The sequence below is a fragment of the Saccopteryx bilineata genome, chromosome 4 (assembly GCF_036850765.1).
Source record: "Saccopteryx bilineata isolate mSacBil1 chromosome 4, mSacBil1_pri_phased_curated, whole genome shotgun sequence".
NCBI classification, from domain to species: domain Eukaryota; kingdom Metazoa; phylum Chordata; class Mammalia; order Chiroptera; family Emballonuridae; genus Saccopteryx; species Saccopteryx bilineata.
In genome coordinates this window covers 238,256,552-238,281,175 of record NC_089493.1, presented here as the reverse complement: position 1 = coordinate 238,281,175, position 24,624 = coordinate 238,256,552, and the positions used below count along the sequence as shown (strand labels likewise).

Below are 24,624 nucleotides of genomic sequence, written 5' to 3'. Positions count from 1 at the left end.
TCCATAACATCACCAACACTTATTTATTGTCTTTTTGATACTAGCCAATCTGACAGGTGTAAGGTGATATCTCACTGTGATTTTGATTTGCATTTCCCTCACTTAGTAATGTTGAACATCTTATTATGTGTCCTTTGGCCACCAGTAAATCTTCTTCTACAGAAAAATGTCTATTCAGTTCCTCAGCCCATTTTAAAATCTGATTGCTTTTTCTATGTTGAGTTTTATGAGTTCTTTGTATATTTTAGATATTAATTACTAATGGATATATCATTTGTAATATCTTGTACCATTCAGTTTGTAGTTAATTCTGACATTTCAGTTCAAATGTCACTTCCTCAGAGGTGCTTTTCAGATGGTGTCATACCCAACTTCCAAATGCTGTCTTGTATGAATATCTGTTAACATATGTCTCATTCAATAGACTTTAAGCTTCACAAAGACAGAGATCCTCATCTGATTTACTTAGTATTTTATTTCCAGCTCACCCATATACTTGACATAGAGAAGGAACTTACATATATTTTTAATGACTGCAGGTGACCTAACATTACAGAACACCTGCCATATGACAGCTTTTCCATACACAGATGCTTTTAAAGCAAGTAGATAAAGTATTCTTTAATAAAATTAGGGGGGGAGTAAAACCTTTTAAAATTCTACTAAATATGGTAAAAGACCAATTAGGAAATACTTGGGAATTGATCTTATTTTTATTTTTTTTATTTTATTTATTTATTTTACAGAGAGAAGAGGGAGAGAGAGAAAACAGGGAGGAGCAGGAAGCATCAACACTCCCATATGTGCCTTGACCAGACAAGCCCAGGATTTTTTTTTTTTTTGCATTTTTCTGAAGCTGGAAACAGGGAGAGACAGTCAGACTCCCGCATGCGCCCGACCGGGATCCACCCGGCACGCCCACCATGGGGCGATGCTCTGCCCACCAGGGGGCGATGCTCTGCCCATCCTGGGCATCGCCATGTTGTGACCAGAGACACTCTAGCGCCTGGGGCAGAGGCCACAGAGCCATCCCCAGCGCCCGGGCCATCTTTGCTCCAATGGAGCCTTGGCTGCGGGAGGGGAAGAGAGAGACAGAGAGGAAGGTGCCGCGGAGGGGTGGAGAAGCAAATGGGCACTTCTCCTATGTGCCCTGGCCGGGAATCGAACCTGGGTCCTCCGCACGCTAAGCCGACGCTCTACCGCTGAGCCAACCGGCCAGGGCACAAGCCCAGGATTTTGAATCAGCAACCTCAGCATTCCAGGTTGATGCTTTATCCACTGCACCACTACAGGTCAGGCGGGAATTGATGTTATTTTTAATACAGCTGATCACATAAAGAAAGTCAGTAAATTATTTCAATGTTTGTTGGGTGGCTCTGACAAGTTAGACTACTATTTGCCATTCTTTTCTCCTACTATAGAAGTCCTAGTTTCTTATCTACTCCTCTCCTCCAATGCATTACTTATCAAGTTATAAAGATATTTTTATATATTTAACTTCACTTTCCTTGAGAGCAAGGAGTATGTCTGAACAAGACCTTTTATAAAAAAGGCAATCAATACATGGTTTTGACTGATTTAAACTGTGGGATATAGACAGTCTTTAACAGTTATCAATAAACTGAGAAATTTTATCAAGCAAGTTTATATATCACAAAAGAAAATATATAAAAGCTCCCAAAATCAGTTTCTACTAGAATATATACTAAAGTACATAAATAAATTTGATATGCAAATTACAATATTTTTCCTTTACATGAGATAGAGTTGAGAAAAAAAATAAGTCTTAAAAATTTATAATGAAGCAATGTGATATAGAATGGATTCTTAGATTACATACCAATTATGTTTTAATTTGATTATAAAGAGGTTTATAGATTATTTGTATATGATTATATCCAGCCTTGGGTTTTAAAAGATCTCTAGTAGAAGATATAAATTATTTTAAATTTTATTTATTCATTAATTTATGTAAGTAAATAAAAGCCTAATTTTAAAGAGGCATAATGGGAATTCTAGGAATAAAGGGAGAAATATTACTCACTGAGAAAGCTACTTGTTACAGGTTCTTTGTCTTAAATGGTAAGGAACTAAAGGCCCTGGTAACATTCTAGCCAAAGCAGTCACATTCTCATATTACTCGCATAATTAATACACAGAGGGCAGGACAGGGAGATAAGAGGCTAAATGAAATACATGCCTATAGAACAGTCTAATACATGATAACACATCTGTTGTTTACTGCCAATTATTTTAAGATATATATTAAAAATTACCACTTTCTGGAATGTTATATGCTACTGCTGCTTTCTTAAGCCCTGCTCACTGTCTGAGATAGGATCAGGTCAATGTAACAAAGAACTATGATTAGATGAAAAGTAGATTGAAACAGGATAGTATTCACCTTCTGTGACTCTTGGAGGACGACAGCATTTTGAGAAGAGCACTGATATTATCTCACTAAAACCCTAGATTGATCACATTCAAACAATTTTTTAAAATGCCCTACGCATACTAAAGCCTTCATGCTAACACATAGCAGAAAGAGAATTTTGGTCTGTTTGTATAATGCATATAGGTTTGTATCAGATACAGCTACTTTTTCTTCATTTATACATTATAAAGAATTAAATCAGTAAAAAAAAATTATTCAAGGATAACAATTTATGGTTATTTTTTTTATTTTTATTTTTTTTCATTTTTCTGAAGCTGGAAACAGGGAGAGACAGTCAGACTCCCGCATGCGCCCGACCGGGATCCACCCGGCACGCCCACCAGGGGCGAAGCTCTGCCCACCAGGGGGCGATGCTCTGCCCATCCTGGGCGTCGCCATGTTGCGACCAGAGCAACTCTAGCGCCTGAGGCAGAGGCCACAGAGCCATCCCCAGCGCCCGGGCCATCTTTGCTCCAATGGAGCCTTGGCTGCGGGAGGGGACGAGAGAGACAGAGAGGAAAGCGCGGCGGAGGGGTGGAGAAGCAAATGGGCGCTTCTCCTGTGTGCCCTGGCCGGGAATCGAACCCGGGTCCTCCACACGCTAGGCCGACGCTCTACCGCTGAGCCAACCGGCCAGGGCAATTTATGGTTATTTTTTAGGAAGTCCTTAGTCATCTAATAGTATTCAATCAGCATTTTGAACAGCAGATAAAATGCCTATTTCATTAAGTAATTAATTTATATGTCAGATGCTTATCAACCTCCTTCTATGAAAAGTACTCGCTAAAAATGCTCACAGAAATCTGTACTGTTTCCTTCCCCACAAAAAGCAAATCAAATTGTGCAATGAAAAGTCGGCATTTACAGGTCAATTTAAGAATATGAATTAGTCAAGTGTTTTTCTACAATAAAAATATGTCCATAAGAAGTAGAAATAAATGTATTAGACTATAAACTGTAACTGTTTGCTGTTATTTTATAAAAGAATTTAATGCTTACTATAAGAGGTCATTTTGTCTTACAGTACATAATCTTACATTAGAAGAAAAAGACCTTTTGTATACTAAACCTAATAGCAAGTAAACAATGTGTTCTGTTTTACTTTATTTTAGTTCTAGAGATGACATTAATTCTCCAAGAATTATGCCTGATTTTTGGTATTATTTACAAGTAAGACCACTGAGTTATTAGCTCTCACGAATAATAATCATGTTAATCTACAAGTCATAAAACCAGAGACCCCAGGGAGGAAACATCACCCTCTATAAATTATGGATACATTTAATTTTACTTATTTTTTTATCAATGGGTCTGCAAACTAGGGGACTATTTTCTAGGTACACTTCTTGGAGATCTGTAACATATTTGGAAAACGTCTGTCCCATTTAAATGCAAACAATTACAGATGAGATCTTGAATGCCATTCATTTCAGGGTCACTTTCTTTTGTTTTCTTCCATTGCAAGAATTATAATGTTACTGTGGTAAAATGAAAACACCAGACATAAAAAAAAGAATGAAACATTGCTATTTGCGACAATCTAGATAGACCTAGAGGGTATTATGCTAAGTAAAATAACTCAGACGGAGAAAGACAAGTACCAAATGATTTCACTTATACGTGGAATCTAAAGAAGAAAATAAATGAACAAACAAAAGAGAAACAGACTCATAGACACAGGGTTACCACACGGGAGAGGGGTTGAGGGGCTAGGTGGATTAGGAGTACAACTTGGCAGTTACAAAATAGTAACATAGATGTAAAATACGGCATAGGAAATACAGTCAATAATATCGTAATAGCTGTGGATGGTGCCAGGTGGGTACTAGAATTTTGGGGGGATCATGACATACCTTGCATTCTTGTCTAACCACTATGCTGTACACCTGAAACTAATATTAAATAATATTGAATATCAACTGTGATGGACAGATACAAATTTTAAAATGAAAATGCCAGAGAGAGTGGCAGTCTATCCAGCCTTGGCTATATCATCAGCTCTAGCACAACTCTTAGCACACAGCAAGCTCCCTCTGGTTTTGCTCATAATATGAAGCAATAACTTTAAAATGATTAGAATTACAGAAAATAAAACATTGGAGAATGTCTTAAAGTGACCTGAATTTATGAGGAAAATAATACAGAAAGTATTATTTAAGTCCCTGTGAGAATCTGAAGTCATGTTTTACTCCCTGACCTTTAACATATATCCAGAATCTGGCCACTTCTTATGATTTCCACCACAACCAACCTGGTCAATACCCTCTCTCTCTCATTTAGATTATTTCCATAGCTCTCTAACTGGTCTATTTGCTTCTAGATTTGCCTTTATATTTTCTTTCTTTAAAAAAATTTCTTTATTCATTTTAGAAAGGGGAGAAGGGGGGAGGAGCAGGAAGTATCAACTCCCATATATACTTGACCAGGAAAGCCTGAAGTTTCGAACCGGCAACCTCAGCACCTCAGTGTTTCAGGTCGATGCTTTACCCACTGTGCCACCACAGGTCAGGCTTGCCTTTTTATTTTCAAAACAGAATTCCAACTAATTCTTTGAAAATCTCAGACAGGTCAAGTCAGTCCTCCATGGCCCTCATCTCATGCGGACTAAAAGCAAAGCCCTTTCAATGATTTAGAAGAACATGACCTGGCCACCAAATAAGTATCTAATCTCACTTTCAGTCTCCTTCTTGGCCCTCGTTGCTCACACCTAGCACGTTCCTAGTCTCAGGGCCTTTTGGTACTTGCTAAACCCATTGCTAAGAAGATTCTTCTCATTACATTCACATGGCTCACCCCTTTATCTCCTCTGGGTCCTCTCTAACCATTCTAAGTAGTAATGGCCCCACCCTCCCCCTTCTCTTTATCCTTTTACTACTCTCTATATCAGGGGTTGGGAACCTTTTTGGCTGGGAGAGCCATGAATGCCACATATTTTAAAATGTAATTATGTGAAAGTCATACAACGACCCGTGTATGTTATGCATTATCCAATAAAAATTTGGTGTTGTCCCGGAGGACAGCTGTGATTGGCTCCAGCCACCTGCAACCATGAACATGAGCGGTAGGAAATGAATGGATTGTAATACATGAGAATGTTTTATATTTTTAATGTTAATATTATTTTTATTAAAGATTTGTCTGTGAGCCAGATGCAGCCATCAAAAGAGCCACATCTGGCTCGTGAGCCATAGGTTCCCGACCCCTGCTCTATATCATGTAGCACCTTGTGAAATACTTTATAATTACTTATTTTTAAAAATGCACATATTGTCTGCTTCCCATCACTTCTAAAAGTCCATAATGGCAGAACTTGGTTTCATTTACTGCTGAAGAGCAGCAAGTTTGCCACCTCAAAACAGGCCGTTTTCATCTAAGAATTATTTTGAGCTGATTTTTTTTTTTTTTATTTTTTATTTTTTTTTTTGCATTTTTCTGAAGCTGGAAACAGGGAGAGACAGTCAGACAGACTCCCGCATGCGCCCGACCGGGATCCACCCGGCACGCCCACCATGGGGCGAAGCTCTGCCCACCAGGGGGCGATGCTCTGCCCATCCTGGGCGTCGCCATGTTGCGACCAGAGCAACTCTAGCGCCTGAGGCAGAGGCCACAGAGCCATCCCCAGCGCCCGGGCCATTTTTGCTCCAATGGAGCCTTGGCTGCGGGAGGGGAAGAGAGAGACAGAGAGGAAGGTGCGGCAGAGGGGTGGAGAAGCAAATGGGCACTTCTCCTGTGTGCCCTGGCCAGGAATCGAACCCGGGTCCTCCACATGCTAGGCCGACGCTCTACCGCTGAGCCAACCGGCCAGGGCGAGCTGATTATTTTTAAGAAACAGCAGATACAGAAGCTCTGAAAACTGAGCAGAAGTTAACCTTTTGTAAGAGACAATTTATGTTCATAAGGGAAATCTCCATTTTCAAGGTGTCTCCTTCTAGTACCAGGAAGAGGGTAATAACTAAATCTCCAGAACTTGATCAATGGGGAAGATTACCACTTAAATCTGCAGAATAACTATATGCTTATTTATTTGGCTTTCCCTGGTAAATTTCCATAATTGGCCTCTCCAACCCCAACATCTTTCTTTTGGTCTTTAGCTGGAGATGGTATTTAAGGTGGTGGCTTGAGCAACTTTGGGGAGTTACTCAGCATTCCTGGGTTTCTGCCATGCATATAGGTTTTGCTCATAATTTGAACATTTCTTTTCTTGCTTTTATCCTATTAATCTGTCTTTTATTACGGGAAGGTTCTCAACCAAGAACCTAGAAAAGATAAAATTATTTTTTCTCCCCCACACCGTTCTGGCCACAATATCTAAAGGAAGCCTGCCTAAGCATACTCAGGACTGGGAACACCAAGCTGTAAGGGTGATGAAAGTGAGGTGGCCAACTGTGGAGAAACGGGCTGGAGATAAACATGCAGTGCCTAGAGACAGCCTAGGCTTTCCTTTCATTTTCTTCTTGGAGTGTGAATGTTACCTTGTTGACACTAAGTTAGGTACAAGAACTAGTAGAGCCCAATGTTTAAAACATTATGTTAAACTAATTCACTCAGATGTGTCAGTACTCTTTGAATAGTGTTATAAGTGCTACCTCATAGCACTAGCAAGAACAAGGTCCTATCCTAATCAGGTAGCATCCTTGTTAAAAACTTTGGGACCCTGGTAAGATGAACTGAGATATGCTGTGTTTTCTCTTGCTTTATGTGGCCATCTTTTCCTAAAATGTTTCTGTATCCTTGGATGAACAGACAACTGAATCTAAACTTACAATGGTATAAACAATGTGGTCTCTTCTCGCTAAGCTGCAGTCTCCTTGAAATGCTATGTGAATATTTCCTACTAGACAGACTTGATATACTTCTACCCTACTCACATAACTTTGCCCTCTCTAACCCAAGTCAGTGTCATTAACTTCAGTGTATTTTGGAAGAAACAGAAGCACAGATGTAACTTCATTCATTCATCCATTCAACAAATTTTTACTGAACACCAACTAGATGCTGATAATGGTTCTTTGTATCCAGGAATGACCAAAAAAAAAAAAAAAAAAGGTCAATATCCTCATGGAGCTTTTATTCTATCTGGGATAGATAGACAATAAAAAATAGAACGGTATTTTATTTATATGTATATGTATACATATATGTGTGTATATATGCACATATCTATGTATCACTATTATACATAATATATATGCACACAGATGTCAATTCACAGTAAAGACTGACAAAAAATAATGCAGGGTAATGTTTATAGAGAATGCCATGGTAGGGAAAGGGACCCAAAGTTGCTCAGCTAATATGTTGTAGAGCCAGAATCGAAAGACTGAACCGTCTAATGCTACATTGATGGCCTTCACCATATGCCGAAGTTGCTAACAGCTCTGCAAATGCTAGGCTTCATGTCTATTAGAGTAGGCAAGGCAGAGGCAGTCTGGATTGGTACAGAAACACTTAGAAGAGAAACCTGGGAATGAAAAGAGCTTCTCATTGTGCTTTTGTATTTTGTAAAAAAATATATATATTTAAAAAAACAAAAATTGGACATCCTTTCTTGCAAGTAATTCTCAAAATTACTGAGGAGAGTCAATGCCTAATAAATGGCACTGGCTAGAGCTCTCTGGTTCCATCTGTTCATTGTTCTGATCCTGCCTTGGAGGTCAGAGAGTAGGAAATGATTTGTAAATTAGAAGATTAAGTTTGTTTCTGTGACATCCACGTTCCAGTGGATTCCTTAGAAGCCAAAATTTTGACTTGACCAAGACTAATTAGAAAAAGATAGCCATTCTAGTATAAATCACATTTGACTTGTGAACCTGAATTTAACTCATGAACCAATGGTCACTCAAATCTCTGGGGTAATCATGAACCCAACTCCATGGCTCTCAGCTGGATCTCCTGCCTGTTGTATGGACTCAGTAAATCACTCATTTTCAGATAATAAATCTCTGATTGCTTAAGTTCACTTAAGCAATTTCTATTCTTTGTAATCAAACAGGGCCTAAGAGAAAGTAGAAACTGCACTACTCGTATGTGTTCAATGTAAAAGATCCCTTTTGGCATTCTGAAACAAATGTATTTACTGTAATTAACTGAATAAAAGTCAGAAATCACAGAGAATGAGGTATAGGCCAATTTTCCGCTATCATTTCTATGTAACATAAGACAAGGCTGGTCCTAACCAAACCATGAAACATACTCCTATTCCTTTTCAGATATTAGCTCTCACATACTCCTATTCCTTTTCTCCCCTCTTCTCTCACTTTCAAAGACTTTCAATCTGCTGACTGGGCTGCCTTGAATTGCTTAACAATGTCTTATAAATGCTGTATCTCTCTTACCAGTAACCATAAATCAATCCTTAACCTGGCCTTCAACCCTTTACCCCAGACCCCTCATTTTTGTTTTCGAAGGAGGCAGCCAGATACTCTGGTACATCAACTCAAGCCAATTTGTTAATGGAATATAATATATAATTAATATAATATAATATAATATAATATAATATAATATAATATAATATAATATATTTTTCATTCCTGGAAACATACATGTGACTTTAGGGAAAAATCCCTTAATTAAAATGAATGAAACTAGTGATTGGAAATTCTGACACTGAATAAAGAAGCAGAATAAATTATTTTTAGAAAGGTATATTTTTTGTATTATAATCAACCTACATATGCAAATACTAGACTGTATTAAAAAAAAAAAAGGCTGAATTAGAGCAAGACTATATATTTTTTGATCCAGTTAACTACTGAGCAGTCTTCCCTGTGTTGTAGCAAAATTGGCCTAGAAGCTAAAAATAAGAAGTACAGCTTAATATATTCAAAATTGTAACAAAATGTTGGAACAAGAAAATCAGTTATCAATGCTTAGTCAACTAACTGAGAGTATCACAATTCTATGCTAATCCTGTGTTTTTAATTAACAGATAAAGCAGAAGGGGGTATCTAAACAATGGTGTTTAAAATGCAAAAAAAAATCAAATTCTAATTAAGTGGAGAAGCAATAACAAAATATGGCTGCATTTCAGCAACTGTTCATGAAAAAAAACCCCAAAAACCTTGGCATATTTCTAAAATTACATTTCACAGGCTCCTGTATCCTCTTCTGTTTTTCCTCATAATCATAAAAAGTGCAGATGTTCAATATAAACTGAGCCATTACACCAAACACTATCTCTCTGGCCTTCTGCCCTGAATCTACTTGGTCAGAAGACCAATTTCCATGCAAGGCAGTGGAGTCCAGCGTAGTGACTCAGAGTGTGGGCTCTAGAACCAGAGTGCTGGGATTCATTCCTGGAACTGCCTATTTTCTTTGAATATTTTCTGGAGTAAGATAACTCAGCCACCCTAAACATGTTTCCTCATGTGTACAACAGGCCTACTAATACTACCTACTGTTGTTTTGAGGATTTATTTATTCATCTTTAGATGCTGGGCACTGTTTCTGGCTTTTGGAATCTAACAGTGAACAGAACAAGAAAGTCACGGCCCCCACGAAGTTTCCATTCTCAGATATTACATCTACAGCACTTCAGTATGCCGGTAATCAGTAAGTCATCAATACCTGTCAGCTGTTAGGATTGCTAGTGCTTGAATGAGACAATGTACAATGATGACGATGGAATGAGTAGGAATGTATCCGAATGAAGTCAACACATCTCAGACCTCGCAGTGGCCCTGCCACTGTCTAGGTAACCTTCACTTAATCTCGTTGGGCCTAAATTATTTAATCTGTAAAGGGATCTTAAAGTCCCTTTGACTCAATACATGGCAGATAGTGAGAGACAGAAAATATGCAGGGTCAAAAACATTAAAGATAATATTTTCCTTTGCATATTTTGATTTTATCTTACTATTTAATAAAGATACATTAAGCAGAAAAATACTTTTACAGTACATTCAAAGCTCAGGTAAAGCTCAGAAACTAAATAACCAGTTGCAGTTAAAAAAAATAAAGAAAAACCCTTAAGAATCACTGGGAAAAATGTAAATGATCAATAGCACACCAAATCTTTAGTTTCATAAAATATAAAAACACAAAATACAAAGATAAGATAGAGGAGCATCTTACATTTACCTTTAAAAGTAGACATCTAAACCTCAAAAAAACCAACAACAACTGTATGAAACAATATCCTTCTAGAACATATTTAAGTGAAATGTAATAATAATATTGTTCCTTTCTGGGTAATCTTAGCTTTCCTAAAGTAGTTTTTCCAATGAAACTAAAAAATAAAATTGGTCCCATACTTACTACAATTCAAAAATTATATATTTTTCAGGGTTTTATAAATTCTGTTGAAATTACTTTTCCAGTTAGAAACTGTAGCATAATAACTGTCTTAAAATTATCCAAATTTATGGCTAGCTATTCCTACAGTTTAGCCAAATTAAATGGTATAAGTGGCCCTTAGTGGGAAGGCCCGTTTACCTAGCTCAGTCCCGTGTCTTCTGCACTTCCCATTCTTATAATATTGAACTCTTCACAGTTCCACGATTAAGTCTTGCTCTCTTGTGAAAAATACTGTAACTTTGCAAACAAGTTTCCTTCTGCTGGAATATTTTTTCCCCCATTCTACTCAATGACACACCCATCCATCAAGTCTTACTTAGACAGTATCCTCTGCAAAACCTTCCCTAATTACTCCCACCATAGCCCTCATCCTGACAGATCACATTAGACCCTTTGATATTACTCCTTTGATATTCTGTACATATTATCATTAAATTGGTTATCTATAAATTATTATTATTGTTTGTTACGTCCATCTGAAGGCAGGGGCTGTGATTTTCATGTTGATACCACCCTGTCCCAAAGTAGGAACCTGTTCACATTAGTTAACAGAAATATTGTTCTCAATGGACAATAAAAAAACCCCTACTAATCAAAAATAAATTTGGTTTTATAAACTTTAATTTGTAGAACTGTTAGTCTTACTCCATAATAACAAACAAACAAAGCATTGTGATAGAGCAACCCAAACCAAAGGGTAATCAGTACATGATTCAAAATTATAAAAACAAATATTCTATAGCGCTGCTCCAAAAACATTCCTGGTTTTAGTAATAACATAGTATCGTGAACTTAAGTGCTTCCAAAACACCCCATGAATTATTAAGGTCTTTAACTCAAACACATAGCAATCAAGAGTCCATCCTCTCTTTACATTCCATGAACACCATGCAAAGAACATGGCACAGAATCAACTTTTAGCAATAACCCTAAATAAAAATAAATCTCGCAGCATTCATCATCAATAAAACCACAATTGTCATTACCATTAAATCTAGAATGACAACCTTCAATCCACTTAATGTCAAAATTAATCAAGTTTAAGACCTTTTCCTAGACTGATATCTAACAAACTAATAACATGCCATTGTAAGTAAACACATACATTCCCAAAGATATCAGTGTACTTCAAATATTCATATAGAGTACAAGTAGCAAAAAATTTTCACATTAGCCTACAGAATAATAATAAAGAAAATGCAGGTGAGTACAAACAAACTAAAATGCAAAATATCCTGCACTTCCCAGCCATAAATAGAAATAGTTTCAATAAGAAACTCAGAGTATCAAGAGAACTCTCCTGGAGGTTAATGGGCAGCAAGAGCATTTTCCAGAGACAGACCATTTCTTTACGCAATTACTTGTTTTTATTTTATAGCTGTCATATTTGTTTACCTATAATAAAATATTGCCCTGCTCTCCTTATCATAATCAAAATAATAAAGCAAAGCTAGAGAAAGAAAACAAGGTTCTGCAATAGTTAAGATACTATTTTGGGGAGGAAAAACTAGAAATATTTTCAAGTACTGAATTCCAGTACTAATTAGTTAACAGGATAAAATTTATAACTTCATCTAAAATGGAAGGCATATTTAAATTTTTAGCTTTGATTTGTGGGACAGAGACTTTATAATTCATAGACATGCATATATTGTAGTAATGTTTTGGGTTGTCAAGAATGGATATTGGTGCCTTTCATTACTTGAAAAATAAAACTTTTGATCATGTTTTATATTAGTTTAACTGACTTTTGAAATATCTCGGAAATTTTTCCAAAGACAAACATTTTTCACATTTTGTAATGAATACAAAATACTTGATGTTTATTAGAAGAAACAACATATAACATGTCTTGAGTGTATCTTTTAACTATAAATCAGTTATAATTCCATTGCAATTACTATTGCTATCACAGAAATAGTGCCACAGGATGACACATAGAAACAGGGCTTTACTGCACAATTCACTTCCATAAAAATTCAACCGAAAGAACGACCGAACAGTGTCATATATTAAAATGAAAAGGAAAAAAGGAATTAATCCAGAAGAGTATTTATAGAAGTCTGAAGAGAAATGAAAGACCACTGGCTAGAGATAACATGAAATCTATTCATAAACCACGATTAACAATGGAAATAACAACAGCAGATAGTTTAGAAGAAATTGATGGAAGTAATTATAGAAAAGTGTGTTTTTTTTTTTATAACTAGTAACACAAGAAAAGTATTTGTGAAAAGACAAAAAATATTCTATGCCACAGATAACATAATTGGGGCTTGTGTGACACAGAGAGACACTACCAATCGCTGAAAGTTGGTCTGAAGGCAAATAGTACATGACTATGCCCAAACTTCTAGGAAATATGGTCAAAGCATGGGTTGGCTTTCAAAAATTTGTGAATGCATCAAAATTCTTAAAAAGCAAAATGAAAAAAGAACATTATAAAAGATAATGTTATAATTTGATGAGTGGAATAAATTTTTAAAAACTCATTATCATCTACAACTTAGAATGGTTTCACTTTTTATGATATAGACACTTAAAAATATACAGTACTCCATCTGCAAAAAAAAGCAATCACTACAAAGAAGCAATAAATTGAAATAACCACCATGCACAGAAATTAAAGAATGTTACTGGTAATTGACACATTAGTAAAATAGTTTCAATAACATGCATTATGATTTAAAGCCATAGTCTAATGATTTGAGAAAAAATGAGTAACCAGAGTAGAGAGTCTGATATTCAAAGTTTTTTAAACACCTGAGCAATCAGATTTATAGATTTCTCTAAAAGGCAAAACCTTTAATGTTATTTTTTAACAAGTGTTTTCATCTAATAAAATGAATAATAAAATTACTATCCAAAATCAACTGCTTTCTTAAGTTTTTAAAAATATCTATTATAATGTGATCTCTATTTATTGAGAGTAAAACATAAATATGATAACAGTAGCTTACTTTTAGGCATCTAAATTTCCAGAAAAATAGTTTCTCTATTAATATGTTTTTAAATATACATAATCATTGAAATATACATATATTTGAAACACAATAAGCCAGAATTTTAATTTTAGAATTAAACTGAACACTGAGCAAAATATGTGTGATGGGAGAATTATGTAAAAAAGTATCCATTTAAATGTGTCTATCAGGGGAAGGTAACATAATTATGCTGTAATTATACATACTATATAACTCCACCAGAGTATTAAAATAAAAGGCTGCATAATAACACATCAGAGAAAGATATAACTCAATCTCTAAACAAGCTAAGATGAAGTCCACAGTAGTTCAATCTGACAATGAACCCTGCTCCATGTTAAACAATATTATGTGCTGTTTCCAATGAAAAAAAACTTCATCAATTGCCCACTTCATTTTGCTTATATAGCTTAGCCATATTTAAGATCTGACATGAATTCTAAAAGAGATATTAAGTTATACTAACATTTAGCAATAAAAAACATTTCCAGCTACAAGCAATTATAACCATAATCTATAAAGCACGGAGGACAAGTCACTAGTTGTAATTTGATTAGAGAAAGTTTTCTAAAATTTCCTGTAACTATAGTAGTATGCTAAAATCTTTTACCATTGGTCAAATTCACTGTCATAAATTTTTTTTAATTATGCTTTTCCATGACCTTCTAAGTAATTTCTTTGAAAAATGCAAATAGGTAACATATGAAACCATCTTATTTGGCTATAAAGACTGTAGCTGCTTATATGATTAACTTGTGGTATATCTTACCACTGTTATTCATGATTATAACAAAACAAATTTTCATTAGTAGGTAAGTCATTGCCTAATTAGGTATACTTATTTCAGGTAAGATAGAACAATTGTTTCTGTAAACTATACAAGAGCAGGCAAAAGTAGGTTATAGTTGTGAATACATAAAACAGAGTTTATTCTTGTATTATTTTCCATACAAACTATAAATGTACTATTGCACACCTTGTATAAATAATTGTCAAATAATGCTTTCAAATAAAACATGAAAACCAAAAAGAAAATACAAGTTTTGTGAAAGAAATATAGCAAATAATAATTTTCCAGCATTCTAATAATAAAACAGGAAAAGGTTTTAAATATGTTCTTACCTGTGTATACAGTTTTTACTCTCGAGATATGACATACCAGAAGCAGCATCTAATGAAAATTTCACTAACTGTTTCAGTTTTAGTTCATCTTTCTTTTTTCTCAGATAGGAGAGGAAATCACCTCCTAGAAGAAATGACAGGTGAGCAATGAGACACAATCATGAAAAAGATCACATTTATCGCCTATTATAGGTGTCTCACAGAACAAAAAGTGCTACACATTCGGCCATGCCTTTTGTCCACTTTGTCTGAAGTGAGGATAAAAGGAAATAGGAAAAGAACACATCTTATTAGAAAACAGATACCATTAACTTCCCTAGGTACAGTCTAAGTCCTTGAAGTGCTTCACGGTGAGTATTACCTAACACATGGTTATTCAAACCAAGCCATACAATTTTTTCACCAACCTGCTTGACTAAAATTTTCTAAGAAATTTTATTGCCTCTAATAACAGATAGCCAGATAGAAGACTGCAATTTTTATAAGTTAAACAAAAAAAATGGTATTAAATTATCATATTCAGTGTTTACTAAAAGAAAAAAGGGATTATTAACAATACCATCACTGAGAGTAGAGCCAGATGGGGGGGTGGGGAAGGTTATGATTTTGCTAAGCTTTAGTTACTGAGTCAGACCACATTCTTGTGCATCAGACACAAGACAGATTCCAGTAATGTAGAGAAATATCTTAAATCAGCATGGTCCAAAAGAAATATAATGCAAGTCACAAAGTAATTTTAAATTTACTGATAGCCACAATTTAAAAAGTAAAAAAAAAAGATGAAATTTATTTTAATAGTATATTTTTTCTGTAGCCAATAGATTTAAAATATTACTGACATGTATCATTATAAAAATTTTAGTGGAAATATTTTACATTTTATCATCCTAAGTTTTTAAAATACGGAGTGGGACAAAAGGAAGATTATAGTTGTGAGAAGGTCAATTTATCTTTGTATTATTATTTATTAATTATTATATTATTTTCCATACAAAGAACTATAAACTTACTTTTGCCCCACCCTGTATGTTTAGCATTTGTGAGACATCTCAATTTAGATGGCATTATCTGAAATGTTTGATCTGTATTTAGATTTCATAAAATTGACAGTTAAAAAAGTAGATTCATATACACAGGTTATTCCAAACATGCTTAAAATGTTCCAATAACTGAATCATGTATCAATTTTTAAAAACAATTAAAATTAAATAAAATTCTAAATTGTTTTTAAGTAGTACTAACTACATTTCTTTTTTTTTACATTATTTTTAAAGATTTTATTTATTCATTTTATAGAGAAGGAAGAGAAAGCACAAAAGAGAATCGGGGCAAGAGCAGGAAGCATCAACTCCCATATGTGCCTTAACCAGGCTAACCCAGGGTTTTGAACTGGTGACCTCAGTGTTCTAGGTTGACACTCTATCCACTGTGCCACTACAGGTCAGCCCACTAGCCACATTTCAAGAGCTCAGAAGCTACATGTAGCTAGTGATACCATGTTAAATAGTATAGCCTTAAATTGTGCATTTATTATTAATATAGCATTGAAGGCTATGGTTTGTTTTTCTTGTTAGGGTATAAAGAATTTAATTAAAATACAGAAGTTTATGCTAAACAAAGTAAGTCAGAAAAAGTCAAGAACCATATGATTTCACTCCAATGTAGGTTATACAACTGAAAGCAACAAATGAACAAACAAGACAAACTCATAGACACAGAAAACAGTATGGTGGTCACCAGAGGGGAAGGGGTGGAGGAAAGTAGTAAGGGGTAGTGGACAAATATATGGTGACAGCAGATGTGACTTTGGGTGGTAAACACACAAAACAATATACAGATGATGTACATAGAAATGTACACTTGAAACCTATATCATCTTATTAACCAATGTCAATGTCACTCCAATTAATTTAATAATAAAAGAAGTTAAAGTGAATTAGAATAAATGTTCTCCAAAAATAATCATTCCTACTTTCTCTTTTCTATTAGGGCTTCAGATTTTAAGCTAGATTTTTGTAAGAGAAATTAGCATTTTAATTGCATTTCCTAAACTTTTTTCTCCTCTTCACCAGGGATCTGAGCTTCCTAAAATGGAACAACTCTAGAGGTAAAGACTCAGTGGCTTTTTCTCAGTAACTAAAAAATAAGAACCTGCCTAATTCTCCTTATAATACTCTTTTTTGAACCTCTTATCTGTAAATCAAGTGTTACATAAATTAGGTGGGTCATTTACAAAATCAATCAGCCTTATGCTTAAAAATAATTTTAACAGTGTTAGACAATTACCCTTAAAAATAATTTTAGCAGTATTATACAGTTAATCTTTTTTCTGTTTATTTAAGGAGAATATCAAATATATTAATTACTAGGAAGATTTTTGAAATAGTTTCTATCAAGCTTAATTTTCTAAACAAAACACATAAATGCAATAGTAAACAGCAAAATTAACCACTTATTCCTCACCTTTAATGGGTAACAAAAATATCTATTAAAGTGAACTTAAAATCAATATTTAGTTCAAGTTATTACTTGGACCAATATTCCCATATATGTATTAATTCTTTTGTTAGATAAATGTTGGTCTGTTTTAGAAAATGTACATCCTTCTGTTCTTAAAATAGCATAGCATTTTGTTTATACTGTGGAATAATTTTACAGTGAAAACAATTAATTTGGCATTTGACTTAAACCAGCATATGACAAACCCTAAGTTCTGTCAATCCTAATATTTTTTCTTTCCCATGTTAGCTCATATTCAGAACTTTTAGATCTGTCTGCTGCTTTTTTAAAATTTATTTCTTTGCACAATCCTCTTTGCTTTCCCCAACCCATCCCAGATTGTAACCCCTCTGAAGAGAATTGTGCCTCTCTTGTTCAATATTGTAAACTTTAGCACCTGCTATGTGTCTAGAATGTAATAATACCTCAATAAACATTTCTTGAATGAATGTGTAAATAATGCGCATACATCCCCCCTTTGCAGCTTATAAGCTAACCATAAAGAACCATTTTTCATTAATTTTAATATTTCTTCACTGGCCTTTCACCAATGGTTAGAAGGATGCTTTTAAAATACTTGTTAAAATGTTTAGGAAAGGATGATATTACATTTCTTTTCAATGGCTCCTGATGGATGCCAGAAAGCTCTTTCCATTCCAACAATAAAACAGCATATTTAAGACTCAGCTCATCTTGATAGATGCTTCTGTAACACAACTGTCTTAGAAATTACATCATTTAAAAAAATGATTTGCACAGAGCAATCCTTGGTAGATGACTATAAAACAACAAATGCATGATCTATGAATAAAGAAAGAAAAGTCAACATTTAAATAGCCTTAAGAACTGGCTGAAAAGTGATGCCAAGCCAATGAAGGTGAAGTGTGAGAAGAGAGGGTTAGATACCGCTATCTCTAGATACGTGACACAGCCCAAGATACAGGTGCAGGGGGTCTGATCGTCTTAGTTAATCCAGTAGTACGTTTGCCTTAGATAAGTTTCTTGCTTAACAAACTTAAAGTATTCAAGAAACTTTTAAATTTATTTCCAATGTATAGATTCCAGCCACAGACACAGTGACCCTGAGTAAAGGGGCAGAGCCGCACGTGCACAGACCCAGCCAGCTTCTTGCAGAATGATGTAGAGAAGTAAGGCCTTTGGTAAAAATTAATAATATGACTCAGTACTGGAAGCTTGAGCTTTGGGCAAGTGCAAGCATTAAGAACCCTGAAATAAGAACTCCCAGGGGGTAGAGTATGAAACTAAAACTAGAATACCCAGAAAATAATTCAGACAGGCCCAGAACCATTCCCTTAGGCACAAAACTTTATTATGTGAGGAAGAACTAGAGACTGACATCAGATCATATAAACTTCAGTGTTCATTGTGAGGATAGCGCCTATCCATTGGAACTCATTCTTTTGTCATTTTCATTAAGTATCAAATTAAAGAACCTTTTAGAATTTGTGCTAATACACAACAATCATGTATGCAGCATGTGTGTGTGTGTGTGTGTGTGTGTGTCTGTATGCATGTATATGTCTAGGTGTGTGCATGCCTATACCTGACCACTGCAATTAAAAATCTCAGTGTAAAAAAAGGACAAACAAGATCACTTCCCTTTTTTAACTGTCTTTTTAAAAATTGAATTTAGAGAGGGGGAGAAAGAGAGGGAGGAAGAGGGGGAGGAGAAGAGGACGAGTGGGGCAGGAAGGGAGAGGGAGGGAGAGAGAGAGAGATAGAGAGCATGTAACACTGTTTTGTTGTTCTACTTTATTTATGCATTCATTGGTTGGTTCTTGCAATGTGACCTGACCAGGGATTGAACCCACAACCTTCATGTATTGGGATGATGCTCTAATCCAATGGTTCTCAAAGTGTGCGCCAGGACACACTGGTGCGCCCTAGAAGATTTCCAAGTGCGCCCTATGGTATTCCAGAGAAATATGTGCCTGTTGGGGACCAAAAACCCAACAGGATTTTGGAGTTTAGATTTTTGGGGGACAGAGGTGTGGGGAATTGGCTGTAAGCTGACAGTCTGCCCAACCCCCCACCTCACTTGCCTGATTAGGTTGCAAAAGGCTGTTAAGCTGTGGTGCTGGATTGCTTACGCTACCCCCCATGTTCCCCAGAAAGACTGGAGGCAAGTTTCTTCTATCCTTTGTTTGGTGTAAAGTTAAGATGATATGTATGGTGGAAGTTTTCTGCACTCAACACAATTAAGAGTAAAAACAGAGGAATTCTTCAATGTATTGATGAGAAAATGAGAGTTTGCCTTTCAAATATATGCCCAAACATTGAAGAAATCACTAGGACACTCAGGCTCATGTTTCTCATAAACAGAGAATGAAATAACTTAACACATTTGCACAGGGACCTGCTGAACTTACTAAATCTTACTAAGAATGTATCTATCTATCTATATATATATATAAAAGATAATTTTTGTCGTTTTTTTATTTTTTAACCCCTTTTTTATGAATTCTAAAAAGCATAGCAAAAAATGTAACATAAAAATGTTTTTTAGAGTGACGTCACGGAAATGGCGCCGTGAGCAGCGCGTCTGACAGCTCTCCCCTAAACCACAACAAATTTATCAACTAGAAACAGAAAAATTTATCCTCGGAGCATTCCGGAGTTCCACACAAACTGATAGCGAAAGGACTGTTATCACTTGAATCTGAGAGACGAGGGTGTGGAGGAATCTACCACAGGGACGTTCTTTCAAACCGCAAGGAAGTGCGCCTGTGGTGAGTCAGCCCATATACTTGGGAACCGCGAGCAGCCGCAAGTGGCCGCTGCGAGCCGCCACCGCGAGCCGCCGCGAGCCCCCGCGAGCCGCTGCGAGCGGAGCAGCCGCCGCGAGCCACCGCGAGCAGCCGCGCGCCCGGTCCGGTTGAGCACCGCTGACGTTCCCAGCGGCCCGCACACTGCGAGTGGGGGTCCCCGGCCACCGGTGCCCGGAGCGCCCCATTCGTGCGCGTGCCTTGGGCATTCCATGCGCCCAGGGCGCCCTGCTGGCCCGCACACCCAGGGGGCTCCATTATCCTGCGCCTGGTGCGGTCCAGCCGCCAGCGGCGGGGGATCGGGAGAGGCTTGGGAGATTCTCTCCGTGGGCGGGGCACCTCACCCAGCCATTCAAGCTAACAATCAGGCGTTGGGGGAGGGGCGCGCGCAGGCAGCCTAAAATACCTTCGGAAGCACAGCTGCGACCCAATCACTGAAATTAGCTTAACCCATGAAATCTGCGCACCCTCGGTTCTAATTGATAAGATCTCTCTCAATTCAGCGATCCAAGACAAGAGGCGTGATATTTTTTAGTGCCTCTTGCTAAAGGGGCGGGGGCAACTTCTGATTAATAGAGCCTCCATATTTAGGGATAAACGCTAACAAGAAGGACTTGGCAGATAATAAGGTCTATACTACACTAGTCGTAAGCAGAGACTAGTGCCTCTTCTTCCCTGCAAAAACAGGCTACAAAGTGTGGAAAGCCTGGGTTGAGAGGTCCAACTAAATGATAGGCGCTGAACAGTCACCTTGACAACAATTGACTCCCACCCCCGCCTGATTACACTGGAGGCCCTGACTGTCAGAGCCTTTCCCAAAGCCTTGCACTGAGTGGGGATAGAGTGGGGATTTCCCAGCTCTTTGAGCCTCTTACTCCCCAGGCAGAAGCAGTTGCAGCCTTATAGCTGGATCACCAGGCTGCTAATTCAGAAAGGGGGGACTAGGAGAGAGAATCCAGGAAAGCAAACTCTCTCATCGTTGGACCCTGCAAACGCCAACAAGCCTTTACTTCCAGCAAGACTAAAGCCAATTATATGACATTGCCATAGAATCCCATCAACTGCAAATCCCTACCTAAGAGTGACACAGGGGCAGAGCCTGGGGTACAGAGTCACCGACCAGGAAGAGGGAGAGAAAAGAAAAAGGAAGAAGTTAACCTCTCAAAATCAAGAAAAACCCACAGACTTTACAACTTGATCCACTATTTTTTTGTTGTTGTTGTTGTTGTTGTTATTTGTTTCTTCTTTTTGCCTTTATTTCCTCCACCTCGGTCCTTCTATTCTCTGCCCATCTTATGCTTCCCCTTTCTTGAACTACACTACCCACGAGTGTTGCATTTTATTTTTCTTCTTCATCCTTACCCTCCTTTAAGGTTATACTCCAAAACACTTAACTCTCACTCTCTCCTCTTTTTTTTTTTTTTTGTCTTGCTTTATTTTGTTTTTTTCTCTTCCTATTTTATTTCTTCCTTCGTTTTTCTCTTTTTCTTATTTTTTCCTTTCTATTCGTTTTTTCTTTTCTCATTTTACTTTCCTCCCATATAATCCTCAATCACGAACAAATTAGTTAATTTGGGACTCAAGGCTTTTTTTTGGCTTTATTTCTCTTTTTTGCTTTTGTTTTTATTTTTTTTTCTTGTTTGTTTATTTTTGTGGCATTTTGGGTCCTCCCAACCCAAGGTCTCCATTGTATTTAGTCTTCGTTCCACTTAATACAACAGATTTTTACTTATTATTTTTATTTTTTCTTTTTTATTATTCTTTTTTGGTCCTTTTTTCTGGTTCCCTCTTATCCCTCTCATTATATCTCTTAGTTGACCATCACATACAAGCAAATCATCTTATGCTTGTCTAAGATTTTCTTCCTTTTTTTTTTTGCATTTAGTAGGTCCCTACTCCCTTTTTTTTGCCCCTTGAACTCTTCACCCCAAATCAGGCCCTCCATTATAGGCACGATATTTCCCTGAGGAGGGGAGAGGAGGGAAAGAGAAGAGAGAAAAAAAGGGGGAAATAATAAATTATTACTGTTTTTTTTTGTGGGGTGTTTTACCTTTTTTTTTTTTTTTTTTTTTTTTACTTTTTACTCTTTATTAATTCTAATTAGTGCTATCAATAAGACCACCCTCAGATGCCGATAAGAAAGAGGAAATCGAATATTATGGATACAAAAGAAAGAGAGGTAACACAAATAGATGTGGAAAAATCTATGGAGAAAAGACTTAACATATTGGAAGCCTTGGAGCTAAATGACAGAGAATTTAAAATAGAAATCTTAAAAATACTCAGAGATATACAAGAAAACACAGAAAGGCAATATAGGGAGATCAGAAAACAACTCAATGAACACAAAGAATATATTACCAAGGAAATTGAAACTATAAAAACAAATCAAACAGAAATGAAAAACTCAATTCACGAGCTGAAAAACGAGGTAACAAGCTTAGCTAACAGAACAGCCCAGATTGAAGATAGGATTAGTGAAATAGAAGACAAACAACTTGAGGCACAACAGAGAGAAGAAGAAAGAGACTCAAAAATAATAAAAAACGAGAAAGCCCTACAGGAATTGTCTGACTCCATCAGAAAGAATAACATAAGAATAATAGGTATATCAGAAGGAGAAGAGAAAGAAAATGGAATGGAGAATATACTCAAACAAATAATAGACGAGAACTTCCCAAGCCTGTGGAAAGAACTAAAGCCTCAAATTCAAGAAGCAAACAGAACACCAAGTTTTCTTAACCCCAACAAACCCACTCCAAGGCACATCATAATAAAGATGACACAAACCAATGACAAAGAAAAAATTCTCAAGGCAGCCAGGGAAAAGAAGAGTACAACATATAAAGGAAGGCCTATTAGATTATCATCAGATTTCTCAGCAGAAACTCTACAAGCTAGAAGAGAGTGGACCCCAATATTTAAAGCCCTGAAAGAGAGGAACTTTCAGCCAAGAATACTATACCCATCAAAGCTATCCTTCAAGTATGAAGGAGATATAAAAACATTCACAAATACAGAAAAGATGAGAGAATTTATCAACAGAAAGCCCCCACTCCAGGAAATACTAAAGGGGGTTTTCCAACCAGATTCAAAGAACAAAAGAAAACAACACCACAAGTAACAGCTCCACCAAGAACACAATAAAACCAAACTTAAACTGTGACAACAAAGGAAAAAAAGGGGGGAGAGGATGGAGATTAACAGTAGCAAAGGATGATGAAGTGCAGAAATACTTATAAGATAGGGTACTACAATCAATATGGTAGGTACCCTTTTCATTACTTAATGGTAACCACCCTTAAAAAAAACACCACAAAAACACTTGACTTAAAAAAGGTAGCAACAGAGGAAAGAAGTATGGAACACAAACAAACAAAAACAAATGATAGAAAAACAAAAAAGAAGAATCAAACTAGATACAAAACTAACAGAAATCAATTTATAAAATGGCAGTAGGGAACCCACAAGTGTCAATAATTACACTAAATGTAAATGGATTAAACTTACCAATAAAAAGACACAGAGTAGCAGAATGGATTAAAAAAGAAAATCCAACTATATGCTGCCTACAAGAAACACATCTAAGCAACAAGGATAAAAACAAATTCAAAGTGAAAGGCTGGAAAACAATACTCCAAGCAAACAACACCCAAAAAAAAGCAGGCGTAGCAATACTCATATCGGATAATGCTGACTACAAGACAGAAAAAGTACTCAGAGACAAAAATGGTCATTTCATAATGATTAAGGGGAAGTTGAATCAAGAAGACATAACAATCCTTAATATATATGCACCAAACCAAGGAGCACCAAAATATAAAGACAGCTACTTATTGACCTTAAAACAAAAACTAACAAAAATACAATCATACTTGGAGACCTCAATACACCGCTGACGGCTCTAGATCGGTCATCCAAACAGAGAATCAATAAAGATATAGTGGCCTTAAACGAAATACTAGAACACCTGGATATGATAGACATCTACAGGACACTTCATCCCAAAGCGACAGAGTATACATTTTTCTCTAGTGTACATGGAACATTCTCAAGAATTGACCATATGTTGGGCCACAAAGACAATATCAGCAAATTTAGAAAAATTGAAATTGTACCAAGCATATTTTCTGATCATAAAGCCTTGAAACTAGAATTCAACTGCAAAAAAGAGGGGGGGAAAACCCACAAAAATGTGGAAACTAAACAACATACTTCTAAAAAATGAATGGGTCAAAGAAGAAATAAGCGCAGAAATCAAAAGATATATACAGACAAATGAAAATGAAATTACGACATATCAGAATCTCTGGGATGCAGCAAAAGCAGTAATAAGAGGAAAGTTCATATCACTTCAGGCCTATATGAACAAACAAGAGAGAGCCGAAGTAAACCACTTAACTTCACACTTTAAGGAACTAGAAAAAGAAGAACAAAGACAACCCAAAACCAGCCGAAGAAAGGAGATAATAAAAATCAGAGCAGAAATAAACGAAATAGA

At 36.2% G+C, this 24,624-nt stretch overlaps 1 protein-coding gene across 5 annotated transcripts in view; it reads right to left on the bottom strand.

The window, feature by feature from the left end:
* Positions 1–24,624, bottom strand: part of FER (FER tyrosine kinase) — a 503,761-nt gene that overhangs the window by 92,115 nt on the left and 387,022 nt on the right. For all 5 annotated transcript variants that reach the window (XM_066273970.1, XM_066273969.1, XM_066273971.1 and 2 more), the window contains one exon: positions 14,839–14,962. In XM_066273970.1, coding sequence (XP_066130067.1) covers positions 14,839–14,962 — 124 coding nt within the window. The remainder of the gene's footprint in view (positions 1–14,838; positions 14,963–24,624) is intronic.